A 13,234-nucleotide genomic window follows, 5' to 3' on the forward strand; every position below is an offset into this window, starting at 1 on the left:
GTACGATCCTTTCACATTGCATGTTCTATGTTTTTGACTGACTGTGGGATATTGCATACATTTGCAAAACGTGTGATGTTGCAGGATCTTCTACCACTCTCAGCTTCCTTGAGTTCATTATGAAGTTTTCTGTTGACTAACTGTTCTGTTTGAGGTTTGGCGATTACTGTAATAAAAGGATGGGAGGTTTGGGGAAGATTTTTTTTAATGTGTCATCCTCTGTTAGAATGGGTTGCAAATCGTTCATGATGGTTTGCATTCCCAATAGGGCAAGGTTGTGTGTAGTCACTAGTGGTATGTGTGTAGTTGTTTCTTTCTTTTTGTATTGGAGCAGGTGCTCTCGTGGGGCTTTAAGTGTAGTTGTGATGGTTTTGGCAATAGTCTTTGGCTTGTATCCCTTCTGTCTGAATGATTCAGTCAGGGTTGTGAGGTTTCTGTTTCTGTCTTTCGTGTCAGGGCATATGCAGTGATATCATAGCCTGGCTGTGCATGATGGCTCGTTTTGTATGAATGTGGATGGAATCTGGAGTTGTGGAGGTAACTATAACTCTCCATAAATTTCTTGTACACAAATGTGGGTAGTTTGCCATTATTTATTATTACTGTTGTAACTAGAAAGTTTACAAGGTTTACAGAGTAATCTATTTTAACTTAAATTGATAAATGGAATGAGATGGACTTCGGTTTTTTTAAATTGTTTTAGATTTTCTTCACCCTGTGTCCATATTATAAACATGTCATCAATCTATCTAATATTTGTAGCATTTGTGGAGGCACGTTGTTAGGAATCTCTGTTCAAGATCTGCCATAAAAGCTTTGCATATTGTGGTGCCCATTGCCGTCCCTATTACTTCTTAGTAGTTACTAGTAGATACATTTCCTTGTTAAAATATATCCTGACCGACTACTTCAGCTTTATCAGTTTGGTAATGACTTCAGCACTGTATGCTCTGATGCAGGGGAGATGTTGCAATGAATTTAAAGCATGCGGCATTGCCATCCCTGTGGAGGATATTGCTGTACAGGGATTCTAGATCCATGGCAACTAGTAGTGTGCTGGATGATAGTTGTGTAATGTTTAAGTATAGGAAATGTAAAACGTATGTGTGTGTTTCCAGCGTATGTGTATCTAATGGATACCTACGAAATGTATCGAGAGACCTGCTGTATAATCTGGCAATAGAGTGAGATACAGTATAATATGAGCAAAAAGAGGAAACATATGTTGTTGTTGGTACTAAACCTCTAAAGTGTGGCCACACCAATTACAAATCCAAAAATAATAAGAAAAAAAGGTAACACTCACTGTTAAGACTTTTCACAACAATCACATTTTCAGTCCATATATTTGAAATGAATGTTAGCCTTTTATTATAGAGCATTCAAGGCAAACATGACGTTACAAGCCCAAAGGGCCTTTTGTTCAGGTGAGTGAGTCAAACATCACATTAATCCCATCATTTAACCCCACATTATGTATAGCTACACTACCCCCAGAAGTGATATAATCTCTTCAATACAACCAATAATAATATCTTATGCCCCAACATAAAAGTAATCCTCTTTGTAATAGGCCCAATGACACTGCGCACACCTGGTTTATCATATTAAATGGAGTGCAATAGGCATCCATTTCCACATCACCACATGCGCACCACCCAACAGTCAGCTGAAATGCAACTGCACTGGAAAGCAAAACACAGGTGTATAAATGTGAATATCAATAAAACAAGTCAACCAACCTCCTTACAGAAAAGGAAAAACACATATCCAACACATGAAAACAATATGTACAAAGACAGAAACAAATGCATGAAAGTGACTTTAAATTAGAAATGATCCCATAATCAAAGACGTTTTAATTTTACATTAAATATTTATAAATAAGGACTTAATACTCAAGCGTCCTTAAGAGAATTCCTACATGAACACACTAAGATCATTAACCTCAGTCAACCCTTTGGGAGACAGGCAATCCAATTCATAAATTCATTTTGATTCCCTTTGAAGTAACATTGTTTCCTCATCACCAGCTCTCTATAAAAGGTAAAACATAAACTATCATTTGAAATCTCACATAGCTAATGCCATGATGAAGTTGCAAAATGCTTGGCCACGAGACTCAGTTGACACATTTATTGGATCCCTCAAAGCTTCTCGAATTCCATATTTGTGCTCAGTGATTTGTTTCTTAATTGGTCTGATAGTCTTTCCTATGTATCCCCTACCACAGGGACACCAGAGAAGATAGAGCAGAATTGCAAGTAAAAAAAATGTATCCTATATTTACCCGTTGTTGGAGGTTGAAAAACATCACCTTTAAATTACTGAATTGCAATGATTGCAATTTAAACTGGAAATGTGCTGAATTTCCTATTTGATAGCACCATCTGCGATTCTCTAGTGGTCCATACTGTCGGCTTAAACCAAGGAATCTTGCAAGTTTCTACCTCTATTGTAACAGAATAACAGGGGATATTTAAGTACATTACATGATATTGGTTTACTTCTAAACACATGCCAATGACGTAGAAGTGAATATTTAATATGTTGTGAAGCTGAGGAATAGTGTTTAAGATCTTATTATTTGTTGCATTGGACAGATTGTCACTTACCGGCATGTGGGATTAAATGCTGGGATTAATGTGATGATGTTGCACTCACTCACTTGAAGAAAATCCTCTTTGTCTTCGAAAACGTGTCTGCTTTGCGTGCTCTATATAAAAAAAAGGGCTAAAATGTATTTCTGACATATGGACTTGAGTCGGGTTCCTCCGACGCCCGGACACCAATTTTCCTTTTATCCTGGAGGTAGACGCCTCGGACAGCGGGGCCGGCGCAGTCCTATCCCAGATATTTTCTCCCCAAGAGAAATTCCACCCTTGTGGGTTTTTCTCTAAGAAGTTTTCTCCAGCTGAGAGGAACTATGACGTGGGCAACAGGGAACTTTTGGCCGTCAAATTGGCCCTTCAGGAATGGAGGCATCTTCTGGAGGGGTCTAAAGAGCCGTTCACGATTCTCACGGACCATAAAAATCTTTTGTATATCAAGAGCGCCCGCCGCTTGGGCTCCCGCCAAGCCCGCTGGTCGTTATTTTTCTCTAGGTTTAATTTTATTTTGTCCTACATTCCCGGCACCAAGAACGTCAATGCGGATGCCCTCTCCAGACAGTATTCTTCTGAAGAGAGACCGGAGAAAACTACCGAGTCCATCCTTCCCAAGCAAAAGATCCTCACAGTCACTGCTTTCAAGAATCTGGAAAAGATCATCAAGTCTCAAAAACACCTTCCTAGTGATCTCGAAGTTCCGAAGGTTACTTTGTACGTAGACTCCAAATTTATTCCTGAGATTCTGGATTGGGGGCACGCTTCCCGTTCAGCAGGACATCCAGGATTCAAAAAAACTCTGGACCTCATCCGTCGCACTTTCTGGTGGCCCAATATGGCCAAAACCATCCTTAAATTTACTCGGGCCTGTCCGGTATGTGCACGCAATAAGATACCTCGTCAAAAACCACATGGTCTTCTTATGCCTTTACCCATTCCTGAGCGCCCCTGGTCCCACATATCCATGGACTTTATTGTCGAATTGCCTAGGTCGAATGGCATGAACACCATTCTAGTAGTGGTGGATCGGTTTTCCAAGATGGCACATTTTATTCCTCTCAAAGGATTACCCTCCTCACCCGCCCTAGCCGATATTTTCTCCAAATAAATTTTTCGGATCCATGGCATACCCACATCCATTGTATCGGATCGTGGCTCTCAATTTGTTTCCAGATTCTGGAGGACCTTCACCGAAGACTGGGCATTGCTTCCTCCTTCTCTTTGGGATATCACCCTCAATCTAATGGACAGACCGAGAGGGTTAATCAATCTCTCGAGAAGTATTTAAGGTGCTTCGTCTCTGACTCCCAGGATGACTGGGCGGAATTACTTTCCTGGGCTGAGTATGCCTTTAATTCCTCCAGGAATTAATCCACTGGTGAGACACCTTTCTTTATTAATTACGACTTTCACCCGGCTCGCCTTCCTATTTCCAATATCTCCTCTGGATTTCCAGCTGTGGATGAACACATCTCCCTCCTACAGGACTCCTGGGCTAGAATTCAATCGGCACTTCAAAAGGCCTCCCTGTCTTCTAAAATCCAGGCTGACCGCCGTCGCCGACCTGCACCCAACTACAAACCAGGGGACAAGGTTTGGTTGTCTACTAAAAATATCCACCTCAAACCCCTTCCTCTAAATTGGCACCTAGGTTTCTGGGGCCATTTTCTATCGTGGAGGAAGTAAACCCGGTGGCCTTCTTCAATTACCTCAAAGCATGAGAATTCCTAATGTTTTTCACACATCTCTTCTCAAGCCGTTCATATTCAGTCCTCTTTTTCCGGACCACACTCTGAAACCAGTTATCATACAGGGCAACGAAAAGTATGCGGTCCAAACTATACTGGATTCCCGCCTCTCGAGAGGTAAGGTTCAATTCTTGGTCCATTGGAAGGGCTTTGGACCCGAAGAGAGATCATGGGTATCTCCTAAAGATATTCATGCACCTGGGCTTCTCAAACATTTCCGAAAGAAGTTTCCGTCTAAACCATGGGAGGATCGTCCTGAGGCCGACCCTGAAGGGGGGGGGGGTACTGTGAGGATTCGGGGGTCACGACGGCCGCAGCGTGACCTCCCCTCTCCTCATGTTGCGCCCGCTGTTGCAGGGCGTCCCCCTTGCCGGTCCCGTCCGATTTCCGTGGTTAGGGGACTCCCTCCTCGTCCCCGGCGGGCGGCCGTTGTTCCGCAGGCGGCTGGGGCTATGATGGCTGCCGCTGCTCACGGGCGCGCGCTCCCCCTCGTTACGGAGCACGCGCCGGATCTAGTTAATTTATTCACTGCTCCTGCAGGGAGGCCCCGCCCCCAACACACACACCGCCTACAATCATGCCCTAAGACTGCTCACCTGCATTCTTCTCTAGGCAGCCTGTCCAGGACAGCTCCATGCACTCCTCCAGGTCTGCCTCCTCTTCCTATTCGCCAGCCGCACTATATAATGCCTGTCTTGCCATTCTCACATCGCTCGACATAGCCTCTGCTTACGGACGTCTATTCTGGCTCTCCCTTTGCTCTTCATTATTCAGGTTGCAACCCGGCTTGGCGGACATTCCTCTCTGGCTCTGGACCCCGGCTCCCACTTGATCTTGCAGCTTCTCTCATCCCTCGACTACTGCTTGGACCTCGACCTCCCGGATCTCTCCCTCCCTGACCTTGACTAACGGCAACGACTTCATCTCTTCTGTACCGGTACCGGCAAGTATTGCTACACCTATTCACACCTGGCCTGGCAACGCCAAAACACCACACTCCGGACACGCTCCTTCTGCTGCGGGTGCGTGCACATATACGTCCCCACCTCAGTATAAGGGACGAGTCTGGTCTGCGGGCAGCACCGGCGTAACACCCTGCAACAAAAGCCCATAGATCTAGTGATGGAAAAAGTCCTGGTAAATAGCTAGACGTTATTAGCTTGTGGTTGAAATAGGGACCAGCTTTCATGCAAAGTTAGGGCAAAACCACCGCAATCGACCAAGCACCCGTCGTCACGCCCGCTCCTCGATGCGTGATGACGTCACCTCTACGCGTTTCGCGTCATGTGACGCTTCTTCAGAAGGTCCATCAAGTTCAACCTATGCTAAATTTAGAAGACAGATACAGTATATTGATCCAGAGGAAGGCAAACAAAAACCCCAGTGACATATCATCCAATGATATCTCATACGGAGAAAAATACATTCCGAAAAATACATTCCTTCCTGACTTCAAGAATTGGCAATCAGATTACTCCCTGGATCAACATCCTTCCCCTGTTTACTGTACTTATTTGGTATATCCCTGTATACCGTTCCTTTCTAAAAAGATGTCCAACCTTTTTTTTTAACAAATCTATTGTATCTGCGATCACAGTTTCCATGGGTAATGAATTCCACATTTTAACTGCCCTTAATAGTGGTGAAACACTTTTTGCTGGTGAAATCTCCTTCCTCCAACCTTAAGGGATAACCCGTGTCCTTTGTACTGCCTTTGGGATGAATAGTTCTTTTGAATGCTCCTTGTACTGTCCCCGAATATATTTGTATATAGTAATCATATCCCCTCTTAGCCGCATATTTTCTAATGTAAATAAATCTAATTTAGGTAGTCTCTCTTCATTGTTCATACCCTTTATTAATTTGGTGGCTCATCTCTGCGCTCTCTCTAGTTGCATAATGTCTTTTCTAAGGAGTGTTGCCCAAAATTGTACTCCATATTCAAGGTGTGGTCTTAATAATGCTTTATAAAAGGGCATAATTATGTTTACTTCCCTTCCAGCCATTGCCCGTTTAATGCAAGATAAGATCGTGTTTGCCTTTGCAGCTACTGCATGACTTTGGGCACTATTGCTAAGCCTGCTGCCTACAAGCACTCCTAAATCCTTCTCCATCAAGGATCCCTCTAATTTATTCCCATTTAATTTGTAAATCCCCTGTTTATTCTTGTTTCTCAAATGCATAACCTTACATTTATCTGTATTAAAACTCATCTGTCCAAGTTTCCAGTGTCTCTTAGTCCTTCTGGAGAGAAATTACATCCTTCTCTGATTCTACTACTGTACCTTACACAATTTAGTGTCATCAGCAAAGATAGAGACTTTGCTCTCTATGCCAACCTCAAGGTTATTAATAAACAAGTTAAAAAGCAGGGGTCCCAGTACCGATCCCTGAGGTACTCCACTCATAACTTTAGCCCAACATGAAAAAGTTCAATTTATGACAACTCTCAAATTTTTTTACCGGGTCCAATTTGCTTTATTTTGTATATTTTTTTGCTTATTTTTGTAACCTAACTTCTTGTGTGGAACCGTATCAAAAGCCTTTGCAAAATCTAAATAGACCATATCAACTACATTACCCTGGTCTAAATTCCTACTTACCTCCTCAAAGAAACAAATAAGGTTAGTTTGGCATGATCTAGGCTTCATAAATCCATGCTAACTATTATTGATAATGTTGTTTTCCATTCGGTATTCCTGAATATTATCCTGTATTAAACCTTCCAGTAGCTTCCCCACTATTGAAGTCAGGCTTAGAGGTCTGTAATTCCCCGGTTGTGATCTAGCTCCCTTTTTAAATATACTGTAGGCACCACATCTGCTTTACGCCAATCTTGTGGTACTGAGCCTGTGGAAATGGAGTCCTTGAATATTAAATGTTTGGCTATTTCTGAACTTAACTCCTTAAGAACTCTTAGATGTACTGTATGCCATCGGGGCCAGGTGCCTTATTTACTTTAGTTTTATCAAGCCGCCTATGAACTTCTTCCTCAGTTAACCAATTGTTCATTAATATGGAGGTTGTGGCCTCCTCCTGCGGCACTACTATTGAAATTGATTCTTCCCTGGTAAACACAGAGGCAAAGAATTTGTTTAATACCTCTGCTTTTTCCTTATCTCCAGTAATCTGCCGGCCCATCCCACACTGAAAGAATTCTATATTTTCTTTTTTGATTTTTTTGTTATTAAGGTACTTTAAGAACTTTTTAGGGTTGATCTTACTTTCTATTGCAATCCTTTTTTCATTGTCCATTTTTGCTAATTTGCTTGCCTTTTTGCAATATTTGTTACATTCCTTATAATTCAGATATGATGCCTCTGTCCCTTCTGACTTCAAGGATCTAAATTCCTGCCTCTTCTTTTCCATTTCATCCCCTACCTGTTTATTTAGCTACTTTGGTTTTGACTTATATATTTTATACTTAATACTCAAGGGTATACACTGATAAGTGTGCTTTTCTAACAATGTTTTAAAGACTACCCATTTATCGTCTACATTTTTCCCTGCAAAAACATCATCCCAACGTATTACTTGTAGATTAGCCCTCAGTTTATTAAAATCTGCCTTTCTAAAATGTAAGGTCTTTGTTGAACCCAAGTAATCTGTTTTCTTTGATAATTTTTTTCAAATGAGAGCATATTATGATCACTGTTACCCAAATGTTCCCGGACTTGAATATATGTTATTACTTCTACATTGTTTGATATTACCAAATCCAGTATTGCCTTTCTCCTGGTTGGTTCTTCACTAATTTGGGTCATATAATTGTCTTTAAGCACCCCCAAAACCCTGTTTCCTTTTGTTGTAATGCTGATCTCATTGCCCTGGTCTATGTCCAGATAATTAAAATCCCCCATTATGCAAACATGACCCAGTTTTGATGCCTTCTCTATTTGTAAAAGTATTTTAGCTTCCTCAATCTCACAGATATTTGGTGGTTTATAGCATACTGCACCGACACACTTTATTCGAGCAAATACCCAGTATGTACCTGGCAGATACCTGGAATGCGCCGCTCCTCACCTCTGACAAGCCCCGTTGCGTTTGCCTTCCCAGCCTGGGTTCATGCCTGGCTGACGGGCGGCTGATCTGTTAAATGATATTGATTAGGATTTAATAGGCTGCAATGCTTCGCGTGTCTACCAGATGGCATAAATTCATGAATTGTAATGCAGTATATATATATATACTGTGCAGTATTGCAGCCAGCGGGAATAAAATGCTTCAATCCCTGCCTGGAAAATAACGCAATGCACTCGGGCAGAAAACAGTCACAAACCTCAATACACCCGGGTATACCCAAATTCGTGGGACTAGCCGAGCTCGAATAAAGTGTGTCGCCAGTGTATCCCTACAAACATTTTCTTTATACTTTTACCTCCACTGCTAATTTCTTTCCACAAGGTCTCTACATTTTCATCAGTCTCTTCATAAACATCTTCCCTTATAATAGGTTTTATATCTGGTTTAACATACAAGCATACTCCACCTCCTCTTCTATTTGCTCGATCCTTCCGAAAAGGGAATAACCCTCTAAATACAGTATACGGCCAAGTCATGAGTTTCATCCCACCATGTTTCAGTAATGCCTATGCTATCAAATTGCTCCCTTGCAGCTCCCCCATTTTTTCTGTCAGGCTTCTCGCATTAGCAAGCATGCATTTAAGTTTTTTTCAGTCTATACTATTATCTTATCTGCTCCTGCCTTTCTGCGCCTATTGGGTTTAGTATTTAGAAGTTTCTAGTATTATCTGTATTTATTATGGGTGTCTCACTGCTTGTCAAACTCCCACTTGCCCCCATTCTACCTCCATGACTGCTTACTATTTCCCCATCCCCATCTATTCTATTGTTTATCTGTTTCTTGTCCCCTCCCCCCCCTCCATCCTAGTTTAAAATATTCTCCAACATTTTTAACATTCTCCCCCCTAGCACAGATCTTGTCCGGTAAATCTAGTATAAATGTGTATTCCCCTTTTAATCATAATTGTGCTCTTTGCCATCACGACTACTTATTATTAATACAGTTTAATCATTTAATACTGACTACTACATTATTATTTAAGGTACAAAGAACCACTACATGAATTTCATTTTGAAGTACGTAAACGACAATGATTTATTTCTTGTTATTCTGGTAGAATAAAAAGATAACACGACCTATAATAACCGGCGTTAGGATACACGGCACAACAATAAAATGTAATAATGCATATGTTATATATTACCATTAACATACTGTAAATATTATTAAGCCATATTTTAGACAAATGTGTACATAGTATTTTAAATAAAACTGTCTTGGCATAATACTGTAATGGGATTTTAACATTTACATTGTTTTTGTTTACTTTGTATTTCAGGTGAAAGCAATTCACATCCACACTGAAATGTTCTCTGTACAAAATGGGTTATTAACTCCAACACTAAAGGCAAAGAGACCAGAACTGAGAGATTTCTTCAAACAACGGATAGAAGAGCTTTACTCTAGAGTTTCTTTGGTCAAAGACTGAATGATCTTTAGTAAAAGGAAACACCCCAATAAAAAAAAGTCCATGGTCATGCACATCGCAAAGAAAAAGAACTGAATCAATTTTATTTTACTTGAACCATTATAAGCCGTTCATTGTCACAGCAACGAAAGACAATGAAGAGGTTCCATAAACCATATATTTTTCACTGCACTAGCAGCATGATTATTTTGTCACAGTATTTACACAATAGCAGACTGAAGAGTAATAAAGATTGTACAATATCCCAACACTGCTTCTGAAACTAGCATTTTTCTTCTGTAAAGTAATATTTTAGGAATCACCTGAGCAAAAAACAATATGGAGTATGCTACAATAGGTGTTGTTGCACGGAAGTCCGAATTAAACAATTGACCTATGGACTACTTAGGTTATTCTAGTTATTTTTATATCACATTTAATATTGCATAAGCTGTGTACAATGTGAAAGATTAAAAAAAAACTTAATTTCCAATAAAATAACTATGAATATAGCATAATTGACCGTCTTCATTTACTGCCTCGTTTAGTGTTAAATTGTTTTGATTGGCAATGTGAGTGCATGGAAATAGTATGGAATTTGTTTCGAGTATTCTTTTCTACTCCGGGGATGTATTTAAGGACTTCATTTTGGATTTACAGTTGTCCTTCAGGCTTCAGAACCATTTTCCCCCAAAATACTATAGAAAACTAATAGGCTGCTCAACTTCACCTGCTGTCACATTATTCTGAATACCTCACCTGTTAAAGACTTTTGAATATTAGAGATACCACCTGAGAACGGCACACATTGAACACATAAAGCATAAAAAATATAAATAGGTTTATAAAATATATTTTTGTGTGCTGATAATGAGAAGCAGTCATTACATGGATGCAATTTCTATGTGTTTAATTATGCACATTTGCCTCATACAGTATTTACGGAAATGTTATTAAAATGATGCAGAAGCCCCCCAAAATGTAATACAACTTTGTTTTATAAGTAAACTTTCTCTGTTTCATAAATAGTCCATCTGTGGTTCTTGTCTTCCCAAGAGTGCAAGGACTCGCCAACTACATAATGCTTTTCTAACAAAACACTATATTTGACTGTTAGAATGTTGATTTACATTATTTTTAATTCCAGTAAAAATACATATTGTTATACATTTTATTTAGTGTAAGTTCTCCAAAGCGATTTGTTTTCCTACTTGGTCCATCAAGAATATAACCTACAGTGACTGTGATTCATATTCTTAATTCCGTATCATATATTATTTTTTACATTATTATAGATTTTACAGTGGTTCAAATGTAATATATATATACACACGTGTGTGTGTGTGTATACAGTACATAACCTGCCAATATTGTTTGACTTGTAATGCTTGGCCTGTAATGTACATAGATGGTTTTTCAATCTCACTTGTTAGAATGCACTTCCAAATGGAAGTTGCAGTTTAATTTATATTGTGTGTTTCAACTGCTTTGTATATAGCCAAAACAATTGTGTGTAATAATTCGGGTAATATAAAAATGTTTTGATTGCTCTTTTTCATTTGTGGAAAAGCACAAATGTGATCTTCTTGTACAGATAGTAAAACTAATATAAGTTGAATATAAACTGGAAAATATAGACTTATTTTTGCATGAAATCTATTTAATCCCTTCACACTAAAATATGTTAAGTGTTTTGAAATTTTCATGTATGCCATGCAATTTGAAAAGTGTTGGTTCAATTTCAAATTGTACAAAAGTGATGAGATTAAAATACTATACATATGTACAAAAAAAAGAGCTTTTTAAAATTGATTTTGTAAATTTTAGTATGTATATCTCTTTTAGAGGTTATTAGCAAATTAATAAATTATATAGGGAGCCCTTTATCAAGATTTACGGTTTGCACATCATCAATTTATTTTGCAAAGTCGCTTAATATTTCCTGGCCAAAAAAAAATATTTTTGATTCAGTTCCAATAAGTGAAGCAATTCTGATGAAAACAATGCCATTGAAAAAATCTAAAATTATGGCACTTCTGTTTGTGTTATTTTGTGACACTTGACAAAATGGCCAACAGAATTCTCATCTGGTACTGTAGAAAGGATACAGCCTAGTACAGGGGTCTGCAGCCTCTGAAGGAAAAAGAGCCATTTTATAAAAATGTATTTCTCCAAAATATTCCGACAGCAACACATGCATGAATTTTACATCCCCACAAACACATATATACTGGACACACACTAAAAGGTATATACTGTATAAGCATTAACATACAACAAAATAGTGGTGGAATAAAATGCATCTCACAATAATAAGTCCCTTTATTTCGTTTTTTTTCATTGTCTTTTTTGTGCAAAACAGTGTCATTTACAAATACGCCATACATACATACATACATACTCACACTACCCCCCCCCCCTTCAATACATATATATACAAACTTACATTTATGTCCACCGGGCCCGACGTCTCCCCACCTGCTGGCCTGCCTCTCCTGTACAGTCCCACGTCGGGCTCTGTGACGTCGGCTTGCACTGGACGTTGCGACAAGCACTTCTGGCACGCACAGGCATGAGAGCCCGGCGTGTGACACAGTGCAGGATAGAGGCAGGCAAGCAGCTGGGGAGGCATCTGGCCCGGCAGCAACAAGAGGCCGACCAGTGACGGACCCCCCCCCCCCCCACACAGCCACCGCCAGGATAGTGGGAGGCAGCAACCTGCAGAGAGATGCAAGTAGGAGCGGAAAGAGCCACTCCCTGTATGATGATATTATCAAGGCAGATCTATATCAGACTCCTTGGTGATAGTTTTGCTCCATTTTTCCAGCAGCAAGACTTTGCTAATATTTGTGCTTTTTATACAACAACTGGGTTACACTTTAAAGAAAACCTTTCTATTGCTTTTCCTTTCCGTTGGTTAAGACCAGTGCTGTCTTTTTCAACATGGAGACCATGATACATAACACCGTAAATCCACTTACATTGAAAGCCTCTGTGTATTGCCTTTGATTAAACCAACAGGATGTCTATGTTACAATTAATCTTTGTCTTAACTTATTTCCTTGCATACCTGTTCTGCTAATAACGGAGGAAGACATTATACACCAATTTTAAAATAAATTCCTCCGACATATTTGCTTTTGAAAATGGATATTAAAAATTCAACAAAGTTGTTATTAAGGCTGTCTGTAACTGCCAATGCTGTAAAATCGGGAATGCATAGTATTTTTTCAAGGCTTGAGATTTAAATAAAAAAGTTTATGATTTAATTAATTTCTCTCCTGTTTATCTATATTGATCTTGACATCATTTTAAATTGAATTACCTTTCATGTGTGTAACACTAATCCAGAGTAAGAATCCAGTATTTTTTGTGGCCTAAAATA

At 39.5% G+C, this 13,234-nt stretch overlaps 1 protein-coding gene across 3 annotated transcripts in view; it reads left to right on the forward strand.

Annotated features, from left to right (window-relative positions):
- Positions 1–10,367, forward strand: part of ACSL6 (acyl-CoA synthetase long chain family member 6) — a 266,763-nt gene extending 256,396 nt beyond the window's left edge. For all 3 annotated transcript variants that reach the window (XM_075601127.1, XM_075601126.1, XM_075601128.1), the window contains exon 21: positions 9,721–10,367. In XM_075601127.1, the coding sequence (XP_075457242.1) occupies positions 9,721–9,870 (150 nt within the window). In that variant the 3' untranslated portion in view covers positions 9,871–10,367. The remainder of the gene's footprint in view (positions 1–9,720) is intronic.
- The last annotated feature ends 2,867 nt before the right edge of the window (positions 10,368–13,234 follow it).

This window comes from Ascaphus truei, chromosome 5 (assembly GCF_040206685.1).
Source record: "Ascaphus truei isolate aAscTru1 chromosome 5, aAscTru1.hap1, whole genome shotgun sequence".
In the NCBI taxonomy this organism is placed as follows: Eukaryota; Metazoa; Chordata; class Amphibia; order Anura; family Ascaphidae; genus Ascaphus; species Ascaphus truei.